At 37.2% G+C, this 22,536-nt stretch overlaps 1 protein-coding gene across 1 annotated transcript; it reads left to right on the top strand.

Annotated features, from left to right (window-relative positions):
• The first annotated feature begins 331 nt into the window (after positions 1-331).
• On the top strand, positions 332-21,987 carry LOC139700880 (putative beta-carotene-binding protein). Its single transcript, XM_071599317.1, has 6 exons — positions 332-577; positions 13,290-13,382; positions 15,290-15,437; positions 17,699-17,832; positions 19,782-19,931; positions 21,185-21,987. Exons 1-6 carry the CDS (start codon positions 490-492, stop codon positions 21,337-21,339), a joined length of 768 nt encoding a protein of 255 aa, XP_071455418.1. The 5' UTR covers positions 332-489; the 3' UTR covers positions 21,340-21,987.
• Positions 21,988-22,536: the final 549 nt, after the last annotated feature.

The raw sequence follows: 22,536 nt of genomic DNA, 5'->3' as shown, positions 1-22,536 counted from the left end.
CATCTCTTTCTTCCAACACTTCCCCCGGAATCAACTTACTGAATGACCTCTAAAGAATAATTTTTCGCTCCTGTGGAAACACGTGAATGTGCGGGAGGTGGGGAGAGATTTATCGCAACGGCAGTGGTGGAGGCTGGAAGGGGTTGGGGCGTAAAATCCCCTTTGATTTTGTCCCTTCCCCTTCCAAGTCCCGGCGTTCTGATAGGAATTGCACCGATCCCCCCCCCCCCCCCGCACCCCTCTCCATTGTGCTTGGCACAACTTCGATCCCGTTCGCTCCCCTCCGCCTTCCCTCGGGAAGACCTGATAATATAAGCGACGCATCCGCTTACTTTGCCTTCTGTGTCGCCAAGAGTGGGAAGAGGAACGCTCGTTCGAGGAATAGTGGCGGATCTCAGAAGTCTTATTCCGAGGGAAGGTTGTTCATATCGCCGGCTTTCGGTAGCTCAATCTTGATCCTTTGTGGTGATATTCGATAAGAGAAGAGCTATGGAGTCTCTGCGTGCCCTGCTCCTCGTCCTGGGGATCGTCGTCTTGGAGACTTCGACGCCTGTTCACGCCAAGCCGACCGGAATCCGTGAGTGAGGATTTTTATTGGTGACGACTCAACTCCACGGTTCGGCTACACCGGAGGATTGACTGGTTTAACAACGGCAACTGATCCATCTATATATATATATATATATATATATATATATATATATATATATATACACACACACAAACACATATATACACACGAGGGTGTTCTGAAAAGTTTCCGATCTAACAAAGATACAAGACATTTTTTCTGAAATTTATAAGGTCGGAAACTCTTCCGACCACCCTCGTGTGTGTGTGTGTGTATATATATATATATATATATATATATATATATATATATAGTATATGGATTTAAGGAATGGGTCGTGGTAGTCTAGGGGGTAGAGCGTTGGATTGCTGACCGGAGGGGCCCAAGTTCCATTCCCGGGCAAGTCACTCTGGGCGCCTACGGCTCCACCCAAGTTATATGATTTTTCGGGTACCAGGTATTCCTGGGAAGCCATAGCCGGCCCAGGGAAAGGAAATAGCCCCCCTACCCTGATGTGTGAATTTCACACGCCGTCGGGCTTAGTACTGGTTGAACTCTACCATCAATACCATACCAAACCGCCTTCAGGTTGATTAATGTGTTAATGGTTTAATGGATGTAAGGAAAGGGATAGGAATACACATAAAAGACAAACACAGGATTGGTGGGGGAGGTGGACTCGATTAAATCTCAAGCGCAAAATTATTTCCTGGAACAGGACTTGAACCATGTATCTTTCAGCTTGCCGGGCCGATGAGTACAGTGCAATTCCCGGTCAAGGAAATATTTTTGAGCTTGTGATCTGCTCGATTCCACCTTCCCAATCACTCCTGTGTTTGCCTATTATACAAACTCGTATGTCTTCCTATCCCATTTCCTTATATCAATATTCATTTGAATGAATATTTGTTCGACATTTGGCGGGTTTTCGTGTTTGAATGTGTGTGTACATATATATGTATATATAAATGTATATATATGTCTATATATATAATAACGGGATATATAAAATACCTTATATACAATAATATTACATTTAATATTATATGATATATATAATATATATTATATATAAATGTATGAATATATGATACATGTGTGGAGGAGTGATGATTAGGTTTGTGAATGCATGGCTGGTGACCTACTATCCCCCGCCACACATCCTTGCGGGTATTATGTAGATGTGTCCTCTGTCCCTTTCTTTACCCTGCATTTTTATAGAACACACGCACACACAAAATACTTCTATTGTTTTAATTGCCTCACAACATACCTAAATAGGGATTTTTTAATCACTTGATCATCAATCTTTCGCGTCAACAAACTATTAGTTTATTTTCCCTTACTGACTCCATCCCTTCCCCATGAATCCACGACGCCTCCCCCTGAATGGAGACGGCGGAAATATAAAGAAAAAGGGACATTGAGCGTATGAAAAACGGTCACTTCGCCCGCCAAAACGGGTTCTACCGGATATTGAAGGACGACTTGCTTTGGAAGAGCCTTTGGTGGGCGCGGACCCTGAAGATTACGCGCGCAGGTCGACCCAAAGAGGCGGGGGCACAGAATGTGTCACCGCTATTTCTATTTCGTGGACATCACAAGCATCAATCACTCCCATCGAGATCTAGTAGACCTAATGCCATATGCCAAATGTATGTAGAAATCCGTGGAGGTATCGTGGCAAAATAAACACTAGAAAACCCCATTAAAGAAGTCCTAGATGCTGATGGACAGACCAATGGCGGTGCTAAAAGTTCGTTGATTTTATCATAAATTTTTCTCAATTTAACAAATACTAAGTTCTTTAAAATAGCACCCTGGCTATATGACTCAACGATGCCGACGCCTCTGCCAGTCGCGGTACACTTCAAGGAAGGCGTCTATAGGAGCCTCATTCAGGCACCTCGTCACGGCCTCTCTGACGTTAACCAGCGTTCCAAAATGGTTTCCATTCGAGCTCCTTGCTATCCTTGGGAACAAAAAGAAGCCCGGCATATATCACATCGGGGCGGCAAGTCCAAGGTCCAAGAGACCACGCGAGATTGTCACAAGAGCAGCCTTCTAATCTTTCGGCGGAATATTGCACTCATCAGCTAACATTCTGACATTAAGGCGTCGGTTGCCATTAAGCACGTTTCTCATTTTTTATGCATTCATTCTATGTCTTTATGCGCATTTTCATCGCATTGTGTCGTTGACGGGCGTCCAGGGCGTTTCTCGTCATCAACCTCCTCTCTACACTCCAGGAACATCTTGTGCCGGGAAACTATATCTTGGGACATTGCTTCCTCTCCGTAAGAATTAATTGAAGAATGCAGAATTACCTCGCGATATGTAATTCACAACCATATACTATATATAAATACACATACATATATGTATATGTATGTGTGTGTGTGTATGTATGTATATATATATATATATATATATATATATATATATATATATATATATAGTAGTTTACGTAGTAAGGCAGGAAAGGTGGATGAAGGGGGTATTGACCGACAGCGGGATGTTGAAGACCGTAATTGAGGGGAGAATGTTAGGCAAACGAGGAAAGGGAAGGAACAGGATAGGGATGTTGGACGGAATCAAGGGAGGAAGAAAGTACTCAGAGCTGAAGAGGGACCTGATGTAGAGTAGGGTGTAGTGTTTTGCGAGTTGTCACAAATTATTTAATTAGTAATTATGTCCATCCAAAAATCAACCTTAACCGGTAGATTACCTAATAAAAAATTTATATAAATAAATAAATAAATATATATATATATATATATATATATATATATATATATATATATATATATATATATATATATATGATTCGCACTCACGCCAAAGTATCAGTAATATTAATTATATACAAGTATACGGTGTGCAAATAGTTCAATTGATTCACGTTTCCATTCCTATGGTGACAAATTATTTAGCTTTACGTTTAAACAAACCAACGCTATCGTTTCCCTGTTATAGGAGAATAAATATCTTTTCTGAGAGTACGCCAAGAAATGTGTGACTCGGTTTACCGCGATTTGATTTAAGAAGCAATTCTCCGTTTAAGTGCTGTCATCAGCTTGCATGGGCAAAAATAATGAAACCATTCTCTCACAAGTACCATTCTTCGACTCTTGCATATGTATAGTTGTCTAAAACGAGTGTGGTGATTATGTTATATTAAATAAGATCCAATTGATACTAAATTTAGTCATACTGACTTAAGATCCTTCAAAAGCAAAATAATGTGTCAATATTAAATAGCTCAAAAGAAAACTCATTCCTAAATCATTACGTATGACAATGCCTGGAAAGTGTATATTTAATATCACTATAAGTATCATATCCTTTATTTTTGTTTAAAGCCATCAATTGAGAATTTAAACATTGACAGTGAGGTAGCAAGAAGTTTTGTGTTTTATTAATTATTCTCAGAAATATAAGATGAAATAATCATTTGAATTTTGTGGTTGATAATTATCGTTTGAATAATTGATATCAGTAGATAAAAGGAATAATTTTCAGTCAGTAAATAGTTTATAAACAGCGGTTGCAGAAACACTTACCTTCGGGAATATGTGTAGAAAGGAGATTTGAGTAAATAGTGAGGATTGTAAAACAGAAATAATGGCATTTTATTCTATTTTCCTTATAATGTCTAAAGAATTCATTCAGTGTCTCGAAACTCTTAAAAACTATTCATACGATCTCAGCTACAGACAAAATCATACACAGAATGTTAAAGTTAGTTTAACCCAAGGTTGTTTTAATTTTGTGCGCGAGGTCACAGTTCACGTTATTAAAAAAATGCAATGCAAATAATTACGGAGATATGCTTGAAATGTGCACTTGTTACTGTGGAAATAAATGAAAAGAGTCGATGACAGAATGCATACTGTGCACAGTTGTAATAAAATCTTGGAAAAGAAATTATTTCGGAAATGTTTGAAAGGAGCTACTAGGAAATACTTTCAAATTTCAAGAAACGTTACTAGTTCATCAATGTGACTCCTTTGAAATGTATTAGGTGCACTTGAAGAGCAATTTAGAACTGCATACCTACATTTGTATCAGTGAAATCAATTTATCGATTTTTCAGCAACATGTTGCGTGAGTTTAAGCACTATTCTCAAGGAACCTTGGTCTACCAAAACGGAAAATTTTCAATATTTCAAAACGTCGTTCCCCAAAAATATGAAATGGAAAGAGTGCTTTAGTAGTATGTGCCAAATTTTATAGAGTAGCCATGGTATATTTGGGTTACCAACACCAAACTTTACTGTTTTTGGGTAAATTTTATGCTTGGCCTAGACCAGAGATATCGAACCTTTTGGCGAATGAGTGTCAACATTTATATACGTAATGAGAGTATACGGTGTACTCTTGACTCGCGTGCCAACCCATCGAGTGATCTCCATGTACTTGCCCATAGCGACCTCCCAGCTCTGCGTGCCAAAATAATTGCTCTGCATGGCACTTGCAGACACGCGTGCCATAGGTTCGCCACCCCCGGTCTAGACCATTGTGACGAAGTCTTGACTGACATGGAATGCAGGTTCAAGACAATTTGAGCTGGAAATGTATTATCATACATGAGATTCCTCCAAATTCATACTTTTAAAATTAAATTAAGCCTTGATCTACGGTAGAATATTTGTTTATCTTTTTTTCACAATGGAAAATCCAAATAAACATGTCAGTTAAACTTGTCGATACGCGGAAGGCTCTTTAATCACTATCTACTTTAGATTACTTTCATAATATTTTCATTCAGTTCTCTTAGGCATAGTAATTGTGTCTAGCCAGCCGACCTCACTCTGCTGGGCCAAGGACTCACTCATCAGCCCCATGAAAACGAATCCCCTTATGGACATTATACACTTCGCATGCATTTTTCTCCTTGATGTGTTGACGGTGTGAAATAGGCATCATCATTATCGGCTTTGGCAGGTTCTCTCATGGTTGTCCTTCATGTCTTCCTGTCCTGAAACATACGCTTGATTTCTTCACATTGTCCCCCAACAGTAACCATGTCCATCATTTTATGCCTCTTCTTCCCTCGTCCTCTCTTCCCCTCTATCATTCCCTCCAACACATTCTTCAACAGACACTCCTTCCTCATACTAATTAGTCCAACCAATCAACCCTCTTTTCCTTGATTATATTAACCAATTGTCATTCCCCTCCAATCCACAGCAAGTCATCCATCCTCCTCATTCTTCACTCAATCCTTCCACTCTCTACTTCCTTCCATTTTCCTTCAGATCCACATTTCGTAGGCCCCTATGCTTTTTACTTCACATTTCCGCAAAGTCCATGCCTCTGCTCCGTACAATATCACACTTAGGATGTAACATCTTGACTATCTTTCTCAGCTCCTTTTTCAAAAGTCCGCCCAGTAGTTTCTTCTTCTTATTAAATGGATCTCTACGAAATAGGCGGAAAATATAAAAATCGAGTACTGTATTTTTCTGGTTAATATTTCCAGCCATTGAACTGAATTATTTTTTAACGCGCCCAGTACACGTCAGGCATGCCGATAACGACAGGAATCGAATGAAACTCGTAGATAGGATCTATTGAATCATGTGATTGATTATGAGAGACAGAGGATATCTTTTGGACTCAAGGATCAAGATAGGCGTCCAAACGCTATATTTCGTTTTTGTAAAAAAAGCACAAACTGCTCAAAATAATGTTGCGTGAAGTGAATTGTGGGGGAATAGAGACGGACATTTAAATACCCGATGGTAAGTTGCTTTCCGTCAGTCTTTTTCGAGTAAATGGTGGGTGATGAGTGGAGAATCATCAAGGGATAAAATCATGCTTGGGTTGTTTTCGATATTCTCCATCGTATAGCCCCGAGAACGTGTGCGATGTTGAACGGATGTAAAAGAAAGGCGCGCGACCGCGAAGGCTCGTGCGTGGATTCTTCTTTTATATCCTGGAAATGACGCTACCGGGGTTAATTAAAAAGAATGATTGTCCTGAAAGTGAATCATTTTAACCTTCGATCCTTATTTGTGCTCAAGGAATAGTTGCGCATGCGCCTGACATAATGCGGCATTCTCACGGTCCAAGGACAAGGCCATGAGTTGCAAGCCTCATTTTCCCCGGGAGTCTAATGGTACGGGCTCTATGGTCGTTCCGAAGGCGATGACGACACATTTTAGTTTTTACACCCCCAGTGCAGTTTTTTTACTCGCATTATCCCACTCCTTCCACCATTCAAAATCCGACTGTTCACATCCACAAGTGCTATGGAATAACTATGTTAATGGCCGAATCCTAAGTTGTTAGTTACTGTAAGATGTCTGTGGTATTAAGAAATCCTTTAGACAAAAAACGCATTACACTGTCCCTTATTCAACGCAATTACGATGTTCGTTTGCTGCTGTTACGCTTCCTCAGTCAGACAATCCTTTGGGATTGTTTTTCTAATGAAAAACCTAATTACTTGAACTTTGTTCATGTCATACCAAGACGAAACGAGAGTATCTGTGATCATTTGACAAAAATTTGATGTATTTCATAAAAATATGTGAGGTGTTTCAGAGATTTTTTTTGTATCTCCATTTGAGAGAAATTCCATATTGCATTTAGAGTTAATTCCATATCACATGATTTTCACATGGTTCAAATTTTCAATGCGCGCCACAAATAGTGAAAAGACGGAAAATACATCCATGCTCAGATGAACTAATTGAGAAGTTGTAATTTTAATGTATTGGGAAAAAATAATGAGTATATTGCAGAAAATAGGAATAGATTGGAGGGAAAGGTGGCTAATCCGCAACCTGTACATGTCTCAGACTGCTCAAGTGCGATTGGGGAACGGGGAGTCCGGATGGGCAGTGTTAGGAAGAGGTGTAAGGCAGGGTTGCCCATTATCACCGTTGCTGTTCAACCTGTATGCAGAGGAAATGATTAAAGAGGCATGGGAAGAACTGGAGGTAGGAATGAAAGTGGGCGGGGAATTCGTAAAATCAGTTAGGTTTGCTGATGACCGAGCTTTACTTTGTCAGTCAGCCAAGGGGTTGCAAGCATTGCTGAGTGAATTGGAAATTCAGTGCGACTGGTATGGGATGAGAATCAATATTAATAAAACAAAGGTTATGCGATTTTCTAGATAGAAAAAGGCTAAGCTTAACATTAAAATAGGAGGGCAAAAACTAGAGCAGGTAGAACAGTTTACGTATCTCGGAAGTGTTTTGGACCAACACGGTCAAAGTAGTAGGGACGTAAGGAGAAAAATTGCGCTAGGCAAAGAGGCTTTCACAAGGAGGAGGGAGTTGATGACGGGGACGTTGAGTAAGGACATTAAGAAAAGACTCGTAAAAACTTTGATATGGAGCGTAGCTATGCACGGCGCGGAAACGTGGTCATTGAAGCAGGAGGATAGACGTGGACTGGAGGCTTTTGAAATGTGGGTGTGGAGAAGAATGGAGAAGGTGAAATGGACAGAGAAGAATACAAATGAGGAAGTACTTGGTATGGTGGGCGAAGAGAGGGTTTGTTGGGAGAAATCCTATGGAGGCAGGAAAAGTGGATGAAGGGGGTATTGGCCGGCAGTGGGATGTTGAAGACTGTAATGGAGGTAAATGGAGGAAGACTGGAATGTTAGGTAAACGAGGAAAGGGAAGGAACAGGATAGGGATGTTGGACGGGATGAAGGGAGTAAGAAAGTACTCAGAGCTGAAGAGGGACCTGATGTAGAGTAGGATGTAGTGTTTTGCTAGGGGTCACAAATTATTTAATTAGTAATTATGTCCATCCAAAAACCTACCTTAACCGGTAGATTACCTAATAATAATAGGAAGTACTCAGGGATGAAGAGGGGCCTGATGTAGAGTAGGCCGTGGGATTGTGTGTTATGTTAGGAGTAATAAAATATTTACTTGGTAGTTGTGTCCATCCAAAAACCTACCTTAACCGGTAGATTACCTAATAAATAAATAAAATAATTTTAATGTACTCACTTATTTCTTGGTTTTAAGTTTGTCTTCTCGAGATTTTGCGGTTTTTGGGAGAACGGAAATTGGAAGAGAGAATGGCCAAGTTTGGTCATCCCGGAAGTAAAAATTACGTTATTCAATTTTGGAGGTGCGCTAGCAAAAGAAGTTGTGCTATTTATTGATTACCACAGTGTAGCGAATAAACGGAAATTGCACACTTTTTCTATTATTCGCCATTTTTTTCATCACCATCAGGCTTCATTCCTACGATATAAGAACTTTTATCCGCATCGTTCTTCTTTTTGCCTTTGAATGTCTTCGTTTTCATACATTTTACATACAATATTGTATTAGGTGTACGTATTAACATATCGTATTAGGTGCCTCATTCTAGTTTCAACTGAAGGGCTTGGCAGCAGTTCCACCGTCCAATTTAGAAGGCTTTTGTCCCTCAATACATAGATCCATTTTTGGTGTCTTCAAGTGTTCTTTTTCTATTTCTACCCTCTCTTTGCAGGTCTATTGCGAGTTTCCGCCTCCAAGTCCCCACATTTTTTCCCTAAACCACTCATTTCATTTGATTTAATTCAATCTTCTTTTCTCATTTGTCAACATTAAGTATATCTTAGAGCTTTAGCATAATTGTTACTTTATTTTAAAATTTTCCTTTGTGGAGAGCTTTATAGCTTAAGGTCATGATTCTTTTGCTCGAGTAGTTATCTCTTCATTTAAAATTCCGTCATAATCGCTTCTATTCTGCTTCTGACGACTTTCTCACCTAGTCCAACCTTAGCGATCCTGAATATTAGACAAAAATATTTTATAAATTTAGTTGTCGCTGGACTACTTTTATTTATATTTGTGTTGTCTCTTCCATCTTCCCCTGACTATTGCATTAATATTACCAATGCAATTACTAATACATTACCTATGCAATTTATTTAACATTCATTTAAGATAATCCTTTCCAATAACGTCCTATCGTTCTCTGCCACTATTGTAATAATATGTTAATTACCTAGTGGTGTTAATTTTGAATATTCGATCATAAATTTTTCCCATCCGTAAGTATTTCTATAAATTAATGGCCGATAATAGATTCGGCAGTACCTGATAATTCTTCAAGCCGTTCACAATGTGCTCTTCTTCTCCGATATACCACACTTGAATAATGCTTTCTTATCTCAGCGTTAATACTTGTTTTACTCTGGACCATCACCTTTTTCTGTTTTTTTTTAAATAGAAATTCCCCTTCCAACTTCCTTTCTTGCCCATCCCATCTTTCATTTATTTTCTTTATTAATCTTCCCTACTACACTTACGCTTTCCATTCTACTGCGTACCTTCTTCAAGTCATGTTTATGGGCCGTAGAAAGCGCAAATCACTACTGGAAACTCGAACTTTCATCATGCCGTAACTCAGAACCCCCTCAGCATTTCTCGATCGAATGATTTTGTTCATCGCCAGGAGATTGAAAAGCAGTTTTCTTCAGCCTTTTGTCTTTGAATCCTTTCGTCCCAAGAATTATATTCAAATCCAGCATTACATCAATTTGTCCTAGTTGCTAAGTCTGCGAAAGCAATTCCCAATCCATTTATTTTTTTGCAGAAACGCTCTTGATTATAAATGTGCTTTACACTTCAACAACGTCATAATTCTCGGCCCTTTCACTCAGAAATTATTAAATGTTCTTTATGCGACTCAGCATTGTGTTTTCCATAACTCTTCTGCTTAAAACGTTTCAGTTAAACAGATCGGGAAATTATCAACTCCGAGGAAAATACAACGGATAAGGGAGCAGATAGTCCTGCGTACTAAGTGGAAGTTGGAAATGGGGAATTCCTTTATACACCACACTGAGAGGAAACATACAGAATTCAAATCATGTTATATTTAAATGATTCGCTTGTGGTAAATTAAGATGGTGTGTAAAAGTATTGCAGTAAATATTTATTTAAAGGTACCTGCCGACTCCCACTGAAGAGACGGTTTCATCCTCCTGCTTGTTTACATATTTTATTCATATTGAATGGAATAATTACCGTCTCCTAAGTATACAGTTCTCGACAATCTTGGCAATTTGACCAGTTTTCTCCTGCGAGTCATTTCAATATTACGAAGCAAAAAACCTAAGGCAGTAAATAAAAAGATGAGTGAAATAGTATCATCGAAATTAGAATTTGAAGTACAGTTGACCGATATTTGTAGACTTCACGAAACAGGAAAGGTTTGAATTGAAGGCTGTCACCGAATTATGGTGATGATGAAGAATTTATCTTGAATGTTCCTCTTTGTTGAATCATTTGTTTCTTTATGTTTATTTCTCCGCCAGTTTCATTTCATAATAACGTTAAAAACGTATTGGAAAACTGGTCGTGGAATAGAATAATTTATGATGGTTTATATTAAGGACTTTAAAACTGATTTATGATAATTATGATTATGTTTTATTGAATGAATCATTGAATAGCCAATTCCAAATGTTAATTTTTATTCATCTGGAATGTATTGGGTTGTTGACTTCACGGGTTAACAATATAAATGGTAGGAGCTCACCGACGCATTAGAATTACATCGAGTGCACTGATGTCAGTGTCGCTTCGTCGCAGGAGTAAACACTGAGAGTTTGAAAGAGAAAATTGTTAAACAAAATCAAATTTTTTTTATGCATGCAGTCAACAAACAGGAAGTTGCATCATAAAAACATGACCTAATCACATTGGACATTAAAAAATAAAAATTGCCCGGCTAATATTCTTACTACGTTCAGTTTCTGTTGGATTTCACGGCCATTCTATGTGGTCAGCAAACATAAAAATCACCAAGAAATTTATGTTAATGGGAATTCGTCTGTGGGGAGTGATTTGACGTAAAATACTCTGCATTCCAATCCAATTCCTGGCTGCTGATGGGCGGAGTGTCAAACAGAAGCAAATGTCCTTCTTCGCGCCCTTATCGAGGGCCTCAGCGACGTTTATTCACTCCTTCCGCCTTTCCTAGAAACTTGATCTCGGGATATGCGTGCCCGATTCTCGACCTTCAGCATGCTAGGTAATGTTTCTAGGAAGGCGGATGCTTGCTTAATTAAATCCTAATTGCCACTGAATACCTATTCCAGAAGATATCTTAGAATAAATTTCCCAGAACTTAGTGGTCTACTAAGTTCCTCTTCTTCCATAGTCCTTTTCCTCACGATTTTTTATATGGTTGAAGCCGGAGTGTTGGTGGAATACCCAGTGTACTTGAATACTCGGCAGTTATTACAGTGTAGGTACATTGGGTCTGCCTTCTCCGTGGCAATTCTCCCTCCGTCGGAAGAAATATTCCCCATCATTATCTGGGAAGGATTTCCATACATATGTTTATTTCCGGCCACAGAAATTTCTAGCGAACGCAGAAAACTAATCCCTCATGGATTCACTCATTTTAAAATCTCATATTATCGAGACGCCCGTAAAGAATCAATTTGGTATCCGACATTAAGTTAGGATACCAGGAGCCCTTAAAATTCCACCTGAACGGCCGGAACACAAGTAGGTACCGGCTTGGAAAACTTGTTTCAGGGGCATGTTGACATCTCTCAGGACACCTTGAGATCGCTATGGAAGCTTCTTAATCCGTTTTAAAGAATTCATTGACTTCCTTTCACTCGAAAGTTTGTGAAAATGAGAAATTTAAAATTAGATACTTTTATATTCGGCCATTTCCCGCCATTTGCGTCGCATTTTATAATACTATAATCTTCCAGAAGGTCGTAGAAAGCTTATGAAGGGGAAGCGTTTTGGAAAGAATGACTAATGGCCGGGTTCGATTCCCGGTGACGCCTCTGGGCACGCGCGGCTTCTTCGGGAGTCGGATTTTCCCGGGAAGTCTCCGGCGGCACGGAGGAATAAACTACTCCCCTGCTCTAATGAGTGAAATCACATGCCGTATAATGCTTACTACGAGGTGAGATCTATTCCCACCTGTCAAACCAAATTTTGGTGTGATTACTATGGTTTTTACATAAATGAAGTCATTGTTAAAACAGGCCACGGCGACTCACATTCAGAATTGTTCGAAAAAATATGATAATGAATATAAAGTCTATTTTTCATCAAATTGCAGTGTTTTATTTGACATATAACTTAACTTTATTCAAAATCATTGTAATACCAATTGAGGGAAGCGTTGCAAAATTGTAAAATTGCACATTCAGGGATTAATTCAATTAAAATTACACGTACATATGATATACATTCCTGTGTGTGATATGGACCTTGTAAACAATTTTCAGTGCTTTTCTAAGAATATAAATATGAAACAAATGGGATAAGCTGTATGATAACCTCCTAAGGTCACATTAGAAAACAACTTATGTTTAATGTACTATCCTACAGGTTGTAGTTCTGAAAGTATGTAATAAAGTATTTTACTGTGTGTTCTGAACGTATAAATTACGTGACCAATAACCTACATACTGGTGACCATGCACATTCCGATGAAACTTGTGATATCGACTATTGAATATTTTGTATGTTAATAATATTCTTGTATGTCTTTAGAACGTGGCATTGCGTGCAATTTCTGTGAATTAGTTTTGATATTGATTTGGCATTTCCAAATTTATCGGGAATTGGGTAATATTTATTTTCAGAATTCATTATGATTGTAATTGCTGTTGAGTTCTTACATATATTTAGCCTTGTAGTTTAAACGTGCATTGTTTGTTAAGTTTGCGTTCCCGAATGCTTACGCCTTTGATCTCATTAATTTCCATGTGCAGCAAGCTATATCCACGTGTGTAAAAGGAGTGATCCAAATGTTGATAAATGCATCAAGAAGTCCATCGAAGACCTTCGACCGCAGCTTATTAAAGGTGAGGCGTATGCAATGTTTTAGCTGGTTAACGGTTATTTCTTCAGTTCAACCCATAATCATAGTAAGTCCTATGTGAACTTAAGCTCTCTTTTCTTTGTTGTCTACTCATACATCGGACTACTATTAAGTAAATAATATTATATTTCTACTACCCAATATTTTTGCAGATTTTCAAGACGATATAGATTTAAAACTATGCATAGTTACCTTCTGTCGATGAACTATTTGTTTTTTAATACAGGTAATTCATCCTACTTCTTATTTTATTCAGCATTTTAGTGTATGATTAAAGGGCAGGATATGTAACAGTCGTATAATGTATATATATATATATATATATATATATATATATATATATATATATATATATATATATATATATGCTTTCGTAGACGTAACACAGAAGTGCCGAATAGTACAATACACAGTAACACACAATATAGAAACACAAAAAAAGAAGAACACTCACACGTTATTTCTTGATATTTCGACGGAAACAATCCGTCTTCCTCTGAAGATATAGAAGTAATGCTATTAATGCTAAGTAATGCTGAAGATATACGAGGGTCATCCGGAAAGTAGTACCCGTTCGTGAAATAAAGACACAAAAGTAAATATTAACAAACATAAAAAATTTTATTTGAAAGAGGATACTTTAAACTACTTCTCAACATAATCTCCAAGCAAATTAAGGCATTTGTCATAACGTGTGACAAGTTTCTGTATTCCTGCTGCATAGTCCTTCGCCGCCAGCTCATTGAGATACGCGAGGGACCCATCTTGCACAAATTTTTGCATAATGCAGATGGTGCTTAACAATTTCATGAACAATTGTTCGAGAAGCATTGGGAAAATGCTCACAGATGTCATCAATTGTGACGCGCCGATCGTTCCTCACGAATTCGTCAACTGAGCTCACCAGTTGGTCTGTAATGACAGACGGTCTCTCCGAACGCTCATCGTCGTGTGTGTTCCCCCTCCCCATGTTGAAGTTGCGACACCACCGCCGAACAGACGACTCGTCCATTACATTGTCTCCATACACCTCCTTTAATTGGCGATGAATATCACATGGGCGAACGTTTCTTGCATTGAGGAATTTAATCACTGCCCTCACTTCACAACTGGCGGCGTTCTCAATTTTTTTAAACATTGTAAACAATCACAGAAACAACACAGGCAATGCTAGCGTCACGCAACTTGGCTCAGAGAAGGCAGACAAGCCACTGAAGCTATCTGACCTCGTCCAGCGGCTACTCGCGTCGTCAGCACTTCATGCGGCACGAACGGGTACTACTTTCCGGATGACCCTCGTAGAAGTAATGCTAGATTACTTCTATATCTTCAGAGGAAGACGGATTGTTTCCGTCGAAATATCAAGAAATAACGTGTGAGTGTTCTTCTTTTTTTGTGTTTCTATATTGTGTGTTACTGTGTATTGTACTATATATATATATATATATATATATATATATATATATATATATATATATATATATATATATATATATATATATATATATGCGTATCACCTAAATAACCATAATGATCGACCATTACATTTTGTATTACATTTAATTGCGCTTGACAACCGTGGATGAAACGATGGTGCAACCAGTAAATGAGCAGTGATTGAAAATTAGGCCCTAAACAGTGAATAAAAACTATTTTTTTCATGATTAAACAGATTTACTAACGTAACTTCTGTTTATTTTTCAAAAATATATATTATCTCACCGTCTAGTGAAGAAAAAAGGACTCTTTTCTTCACTCTCAGTGAAGAAGGAAACAGTAATCTCATGCTTTCGAGTATCGAACCGTGAATTTAGTAGTTATTTCGTATTCCGATTCCATGGGTACATACCTACCTCTGCTAACAAAATATCCCTCTTTCCCGATGCTTAGGCATTCCAGAGCTGAACGTCCCGCCTCTCGAACCTCTGGTGCTCCCAGAAGTGATCGTATCCAGAGGATCTAATGCTGCCAACTTCAAAGCCACGGGGAAAAATGTGAAAGTCTTTGGAGCTGGATCATTCGAAATCCAATCTCTTAGGTATGGACATTTTTATTTTTTTTTCTGGCCTTATTTCAAGTATTTGACATGTTAATGAGAATGATACGAGAGAGCTTGTTACGCTATGCATAGGCTGGAGGAACTGATCTCCGTGAGATCTACGGTCTTAGTTGCGATTATTGACGAGTGTCATGAAGTGAGTTTAAAAATGAGCTTATGTTGAGTTTAAATGATGAGCGTGCTCTAAAATATGGAAAAATGTGGGAATCGAAACGTTATGGTTTTCATATATGTTATTTCAATTTCGCCATGCGTTAAAAGTAAACTATACTTGTTCACATTCGCGCCAGCGAGTTCCCAAAAAAGTTCTAGCACTATCGTCGCATTGATCAAGATTTCTCCGGTCTCCGATCTTTTCAGCCATTATTTACTCATAGATACGCCGTCTTCTGTTACGGGGATATGAGTAAACAGTGATTGCCGTTAGAATGAGGACATTTCCGTTGGAAAACGTTTGCTTGGTATTTTATCGTATTTTAATTATAATTACGTTTTCCTTTGCTTTTGAAGTCACAAGCGGTTTCTGCCCAAAATTATCCAAAAATTAAGCAGAAATGACTTGATCAGATGTTTTTGTATATATCTCAGGATAATCTTTCTTTCAAACAAAAATGCAAACATTCATTTCAACAAAAACTATATTTAAACGGCCTTTATGAAGTGGTAATAAACTTTGCAGGTTTCACCATGTTGAATGAAGTAATAAGGATTAATATAAATCCAAATTTGACTCATACTGAGTCTCTTCGGGCGGCTGCTTTCAGGACAAGTTGAAGGTTTAGGCTTTAATAAAAAATGCAGCGGGGAAAAACACATTTTCGTAGGCTTCGTTGTCCAGGGAGAATGCCTGGCGGGACGTCGTAGTCATTGACACCTCAAAGTCCTCCTTGAAGAATTTTCAATAAATTGTTGGAAACTTTATTTAGCACTATTATTCAAGTGAATTAGGAGAATTGAAAACCTTTTCTAACGCCGGTTATGTCAGTCGTGACATTTTTCCTCCGTTTTCGTTCACTTAGGAACGTTAAATAAAATCAGTTCCATAATCGATTAATGCGAATACATGTGGGTGACATTGAATATCCATGGACCGGCCCATGCTGAGCTATTATGTAAATTATGCAGAGGAGTTGGGAATCCTTAAAGTAGAATTAAGTTGTGAACAATTTACTTGATTATCACTTATATAATTAAAACATTGAAAACATTATTTTGTAAGTCGTTAAATCAAACCCGTTTTAACGCATTTTTTTAGATCAAATTTTTAATCTGATTTCTTGCGTGCCTGCTCGTACATTTTTATAAGTTGTTACTGGTCCATTCTTTCTCTAATCTATCTTTATTTTTCTCATGGACAAAGATTTTGGTGTTTTTACATTGCATAGGTTTTTACAATGAAACGTTTTAGTCCAGGGGTAGAGCATTGTACCAGAGGGCCCGGGTTCGATTCTCGGGCACGATTGTCTTCTTTGGTCTCTCTGGGCACCCTCAGCTCTACCCAAGTTGTGTGATCTTTCGGGTGCCACATATATCTGGGAAGCCATAGACGGCACAGGGCCCCCCTACCATGATGTGTGAATTTCACACACTGCTGGGCTTAGATTTGGGTGAACTCTACCGAAAACTTCCAAACCGACCTTTGGGTTGATTAACGTGTTTACTTTTTACGATATTTCATGCATAAAGGATAAAATTTTGGAGTTTATGAAGGATTGAAGGATATTTTACCCCTCTGCCCAACTTTAAAACTAATACTGCTCCTTGCTATGACTCTTCTGATGATTATCCAAGCTTATGATAGGGTAAAAGCATGCCTTAATTCATCCATGTTTCTCTATAACTAATGTAAAATGCACATTATTATTTTCTGAGATTCTGAAAAATATAAAAAATTACAAAATTTTATTTTCCCAGATCCTAAGTTGTTTCAGTGAATAAGAATTTTCTGAAGTTCAGGTAAAGAAATAAATAGTACAATTTTGAAAGTGGCTTATTCTATTTTCCTTCTATGTATTGATTAATTTTTGACTAATTGGTATTTCTCATGATTCTTGGTCAATTTATAATAGTTTTGGTGCAAGGTTTCCACTTTTATTTTCAAGTGGCATTAAAAGTTATACTTGGACGTATTTGTGATTTTTTTTAATTCTTTACTTTTGTTATTTCATTCCTGTTTAAATAAGTGCTCATCTGAGTCCATGTATGTTGCCATAACATTTATTTTGAATACTCATTTCCAGTACTGATTTGGAGAAACATGAGTTCAATGCGGTGATAACAATCCCCAGACTCTTCTTCGATGCAGACTATGAAGTGGATGCAAAGATTCTAGTCCTCCCTCTGAAAGGAAAGGGACCTCTCACTGCAAATGCAAGTGAGTAAATCAAGAAAGTGCATTCATCTCATCGTATTTTATCTCATTTTTTTTAACTAAGTTCCACATATTGAAGTACTCATTGAGCTGGAGAACTTACTGTGAGTGGGGGAGTTAACCATTGAGCACATCATAGAATTCAGGCAGAGAAGAGCTGTCAATGGAGAAGTTACCTGTTAGCATTAAGACCCAAGCAACATTATAGAATCTTGTAAAATGCTTATTATTTAAGCTCTTCCTCTATTTGTTATTTAACTGTCTATCTTTAATTCCATTTGAAAACAAATACAATGAATATTATGACTCCAATATGTCCACTTCTGTGTTTCTGTTTCTCTTCGTGAATATATATCTTTTTCTATGTTCAATTCTTTCTCATTCTCGAATTTGCATCTCTTTTATATGTATGAATTGCCCCCAATGCATATTTCCATGTCATGATAATCACCACAGGTAGGATATCTAAGAGCTAACTATTTGTCTGATAATTTGTTTCCTCATAATTCCTTTTACTGACATTTCCCAACACCTACCTTTCATAGTCCATCTTTGGTCTTCAGTAACATATTATAAAGGTGAGTCTAGTTAAGGATGTATCCTTCTATTGATGGATCCAATTAGTTTCCCTCTTCTTCTTGGTTTCTTCATAGGTTTCTCTCTTTCCCCACATTTTGCAAAGTTCTTCCTCATTCGCAACTCTGTCATTTTATTTCTATCATTCTTCTGTAGCACTACACTTCCGTCACTTCTGATCAAATTTTCTCTTTGCTGTAAACTAAACACATTTGTTTTAATCAACCACTCCCTAATGTCTAGACTATCTAGACATTAGGGGGTAGTTGACTTAGGAGTAGGGAGTAGTAGGATCTAGTGGTTGTTTATTCTGATTGAGAGCCTTTTTCATCATCACTATTCCGATTACTATTTCTAGGCCTCATCCATCACTAGCAATGCTGCTTGCTAAATAAAGGACCCCATCCATTTGTTCCAGTCTATCTTACCCTTGTCTTACGTGATTATTACCTTCCTTACTTCAGCTTCAGATTATTCATTACCTCAATTTTATTCCAGTACATCTTGAGGTTGCACTTCTTCATCCACTTCTTCGTCTCCTTTCTTCCCTGCTAGTGACTCTATATTATCTGCAAATTACATAATCCATATCCTTCACCTGTGTAAATTTATAGCACCTTTTATCTTTTCCTGAGTCTTGTTCATTACCTTCTCAACGCAGTGAAAGTCAGCTCATCACAAAATATCATTCTCTCTATGATAAATCTGAGAGCAGGAATCTATTCTCTTGCCACTCTTAATCATTCTAAATCCAAAAAAAATCCTTACTGATTTACGTACTTTTCTTTCTTCTCCAGTCCTTGGCAGATGTTTTTTGTCTTAATGTCTTGATGCATGGATAATCAGACGAATTGTTCAACTGTTTTCCCATTTGTTGTCCTTACTTTTTATATTATGCTGTCTCTGTTACATTCTTGTCTGTTTGTACATATTTCTCCTTTCAAATGACTATTTGGTCATATAACTGTGCCAAATTCTTATTTTTTGTCAGATTCTGATAACTAAAGTAAAGTATTAGCGTTCAATTTGATAAGCATGATAAAGCGGAATCAAAAACAGGAGCTCAAGAAAATACTCATGTATCGAAAATATTCTTAGTTAATTTTTTATCTTTGATCTCTTTATGGGTGCCATAAAATTCAGCCATTAGGTATTTTCCTTATCCTTCTAATTATAAATGAAGTTTGCATTCATTGTTTTTAAGTGATGAATTTTTAAATTCATATCTAATTTTATTCCAAGGTGATTTTTAAAGGGAGATTTTACACTTTATCAATCAGTTCACGCCTTGATGACTTTTGAGATGTATTATGCTGTAATTGCCTCATGATTTTTATTGGTGAAAAACTATTTTGACTTAAGTTTTTCTTCTTCAGCAAATGTGAAAGGAGACATCCACATGATTGGAAGTGTTGTCGACAAGGATGGTGAGAAATACCTTAAATTCAACACTATTCATTTGAAGATAGATATGGACAACTACAAGGTTCATCTTGATGGCCTCTTTGGAGGTGACAAAGTTCTTGGTAAGTGCATTCAGGTTACACTTGTGCAAATTCTAAGACCCACCATTCAAGAAATTATCACTACAAAGACCCAATCATATGGGCATTTTCAATGTCCTTTTCATATTCCATGGACTCAAAAGCCTTTATTATACTGATACAAGCTGACATAGGTTTTATGATGATCCCAAATTCCAATTTAATAGTGGTCATTTCTTTGCATGCTATGAAAATGGCTATTTCATTAACGCCTGCTTACCTATTAAGTTTTGCCATTTCTTGTTACATATTGAAAACAATCAATCAGCTATATATCAATTGCATAGGTTTTAATGTTCAAATAAACTTGGAGTCTACAGGCATTCAACCTTAATTAGTATGAAAGTGTCGTAAAGGCACAGAAAATGGTTGCTTTTAATGCTAATTTTGATAATATTAAATTAATAACAGAAACTTAGTGCCACATAAAAAGTTAAAATTATAATAACCTCTTGGGAGCTTAAGAGAGAAGATTGACGTACTTTTAAGAGACTTGAATTCGTGAATTATGCTTCAGAAAACGGAAACAAGACTGCTGAAAGGCATTTTGGCCCAGTGATGACAAATTTCTATGAATTCTATGGTAAACAAACGTTTACATATGTCTAGCCGCTAATTTATTAATGTAAACATTCAATTTTCTTCATATTATGTGTTAACCATTTCCTTGGCTTATGTGCAATTATTCATAGGTTACATTAGGCAATCCTCTCTCTTAGTTCCTAGCCTATCTGTGTTCATCTTGATTTGCCATCTCTCACTCGTAACTGTGCATCATACAGAGATAACTATCATATATCCCTTCAGAAGCAAATATCCCTTCAGAGGCATATATCCCTTCTTCTATTGCTTTTTGCCTAATGTCTCTGTGAAATCTGCAAAGTACACAATGCCATCCTAACAGTGCTCTGTATTCTATCAAGGTTTTAACTTAACTGGTGGATCCTCTAAGCAGTATACATTTGTAATTGGGATCATTGCATGCAAAATAGATGTAAGAATAAAGACTCATGTAGAAATTTGCAAAAATAGCATTAATAGTACTTTTGAAAATATGGTTTATTAATTACATATGCACCTATGTAATATGGTCCCAACAGTGACTTCCAAATGAGTAAAATTATACACCAATGACCTTGTGACAGGGCTAACATCACATGGGAAAAGGAATAATTTCACATTCAAATGTGTGTGTATTTTTAAATATCCTGAAAGAAATGTTCTATCTATTTTAGGTGAGGCCACGAATGCTGCTTTAAATGAAGGTAATAGAGATTTCATTAATGCCTTGACACCTGTGATTGAAGCGACAACTGGTGATATCTTATTGAAAATTGCAAATCAGATAACGGAAACCTTCACTTATGATCAGCTCTTCCCTGATAACTGATATATATAGATACTGAATCCTGCACCATTGTTTAGAGGTTAAACAAAGTGTTAAACTTGTACTTCCATTTTACTCAGTTCATTTTAATTAGAGGGTTATTTTGAACAAGATGTTGAAATCACAATTTGGTTGATGGTTCACTGAAAAAAATCTACTTGGTTTAACATTAGGTGCAGTATTAATTTACTGTAACACCATTTGACACTTGCCATTGATGTTGTAACAAAATTAATTTGGCTAATAGGTACTTCATCACTTATCAATGGGATCAACATGAGTTTTTGAATGACAGGAATGAAATGGGAATTTTCCATAACACTTTAAAAACCAAAGAATCAAATCTTTTACCAAGCTGTGGAACAACAAAATATTACAGTTGTTGGCTGTATTTTTATGATACTGACAAATTTTGATGTCTGGTTACAGTTCACAAGGGTTTACCATTACAATTTTTTAAAAGACATTTGTATACTGTTTAGAAGCACCTTTCACTGTTGGCTAATTAGCCAGATGTTTGTCAACCTCTGAAATAGAAAAATTTCCTTCTACTTGTTTTTCATGTGTTGCTTTTGTGTGTGAATTAACCGTTGATTTGTTTAAATATACTGTATGTGTATAAATATACAATAAAATGTATATTAACTGGTAGTTTCACCATATGTTGCTAATTGATGTGAATAAAACACAGAAATTAAATTATTGAATGTTATTTCTATGAGCCTTCAAATTTTTACACCTACTGGAACATAATATTATTTATTAGGCTTATTTTGTTTCTGAAATATGTAACCAGTCTTCAAACAATAGGACTAATGACAGGTAAGAGCTTAGCTCGGGGATCGAGATGGAGCGGTTCCCATCGAGGGGGCCTGGGTTCAAATCCTGGAGGCGATAGATATTTTACAGTGGTATCTCGATCCCTGTTTAAGGTACTTAGTGGAGAGCACTTTGAGTAAGTACGACATCCGTCAGATGGGATGTTAAACTGCAGACCCCTAGGAACCTTTCAATAAGAGTAGGCTAATGCCGATGCCGGGTTTCTCTCCACCCTTTCTCCTTTCCCTTCCATCCCTATTGGCACAAATGACCTTAGCTGTCGGTTGCCTCCCTTAAAACTACTACTACTATCATGATTGCTACTGACTGAGACATTGATATTATAGGATCAACATCATGGTGTTCCAGATTCATAAGGAG

The sequence above is a fragment of the Hetaerina americana genome, unplaced genomic scaffold (assembly GCF_022747635.1).
Source record: "Hetaerina americana unplaced genomic scaffold, ioHetAmer1.1.p SCAF_11, whole genome shotgun sequence".
Lineage (NCBI taxonomy): Eukaryota > Metazoa > Arthropoda > Insecta > Odonata > Calopterygidae > Hetaerina > Hetaerina americana.
The sequence above is the reverse complement of the archived record's forward strand: the minus strand, read 5'-3'. Positions and strand labels throughout refer to the sequence as shown.

What these genes read in the sequence shown, in the direction of transcription:
- LOC139700880 (XM_071599317.1), top strand. Translation starts at nt 490, where the DNA reads ATGGAGTCTCTGCGTGCCCTGCTCCTCGTCCTGGGGATCGTCGTCTTG. An exon ending in CGCCAAGCCGACCGGAATCC is followed by an intron (nt 578 to 13,289) that starts GTGAGTGAGGAT and finishes TTCCATGTGCAG; the next exon opens with CAAGCTATATCCACGTGTGT. An exon ending in TGGAGGTGACAAAGTTCTTG is followed by an intron (nt 19,932 to 21,184) that starts GTAAGTGCATTC and finishes TATCTATTTTAG; the next exon opens with GTGAGGCCACGAATGCTGCT.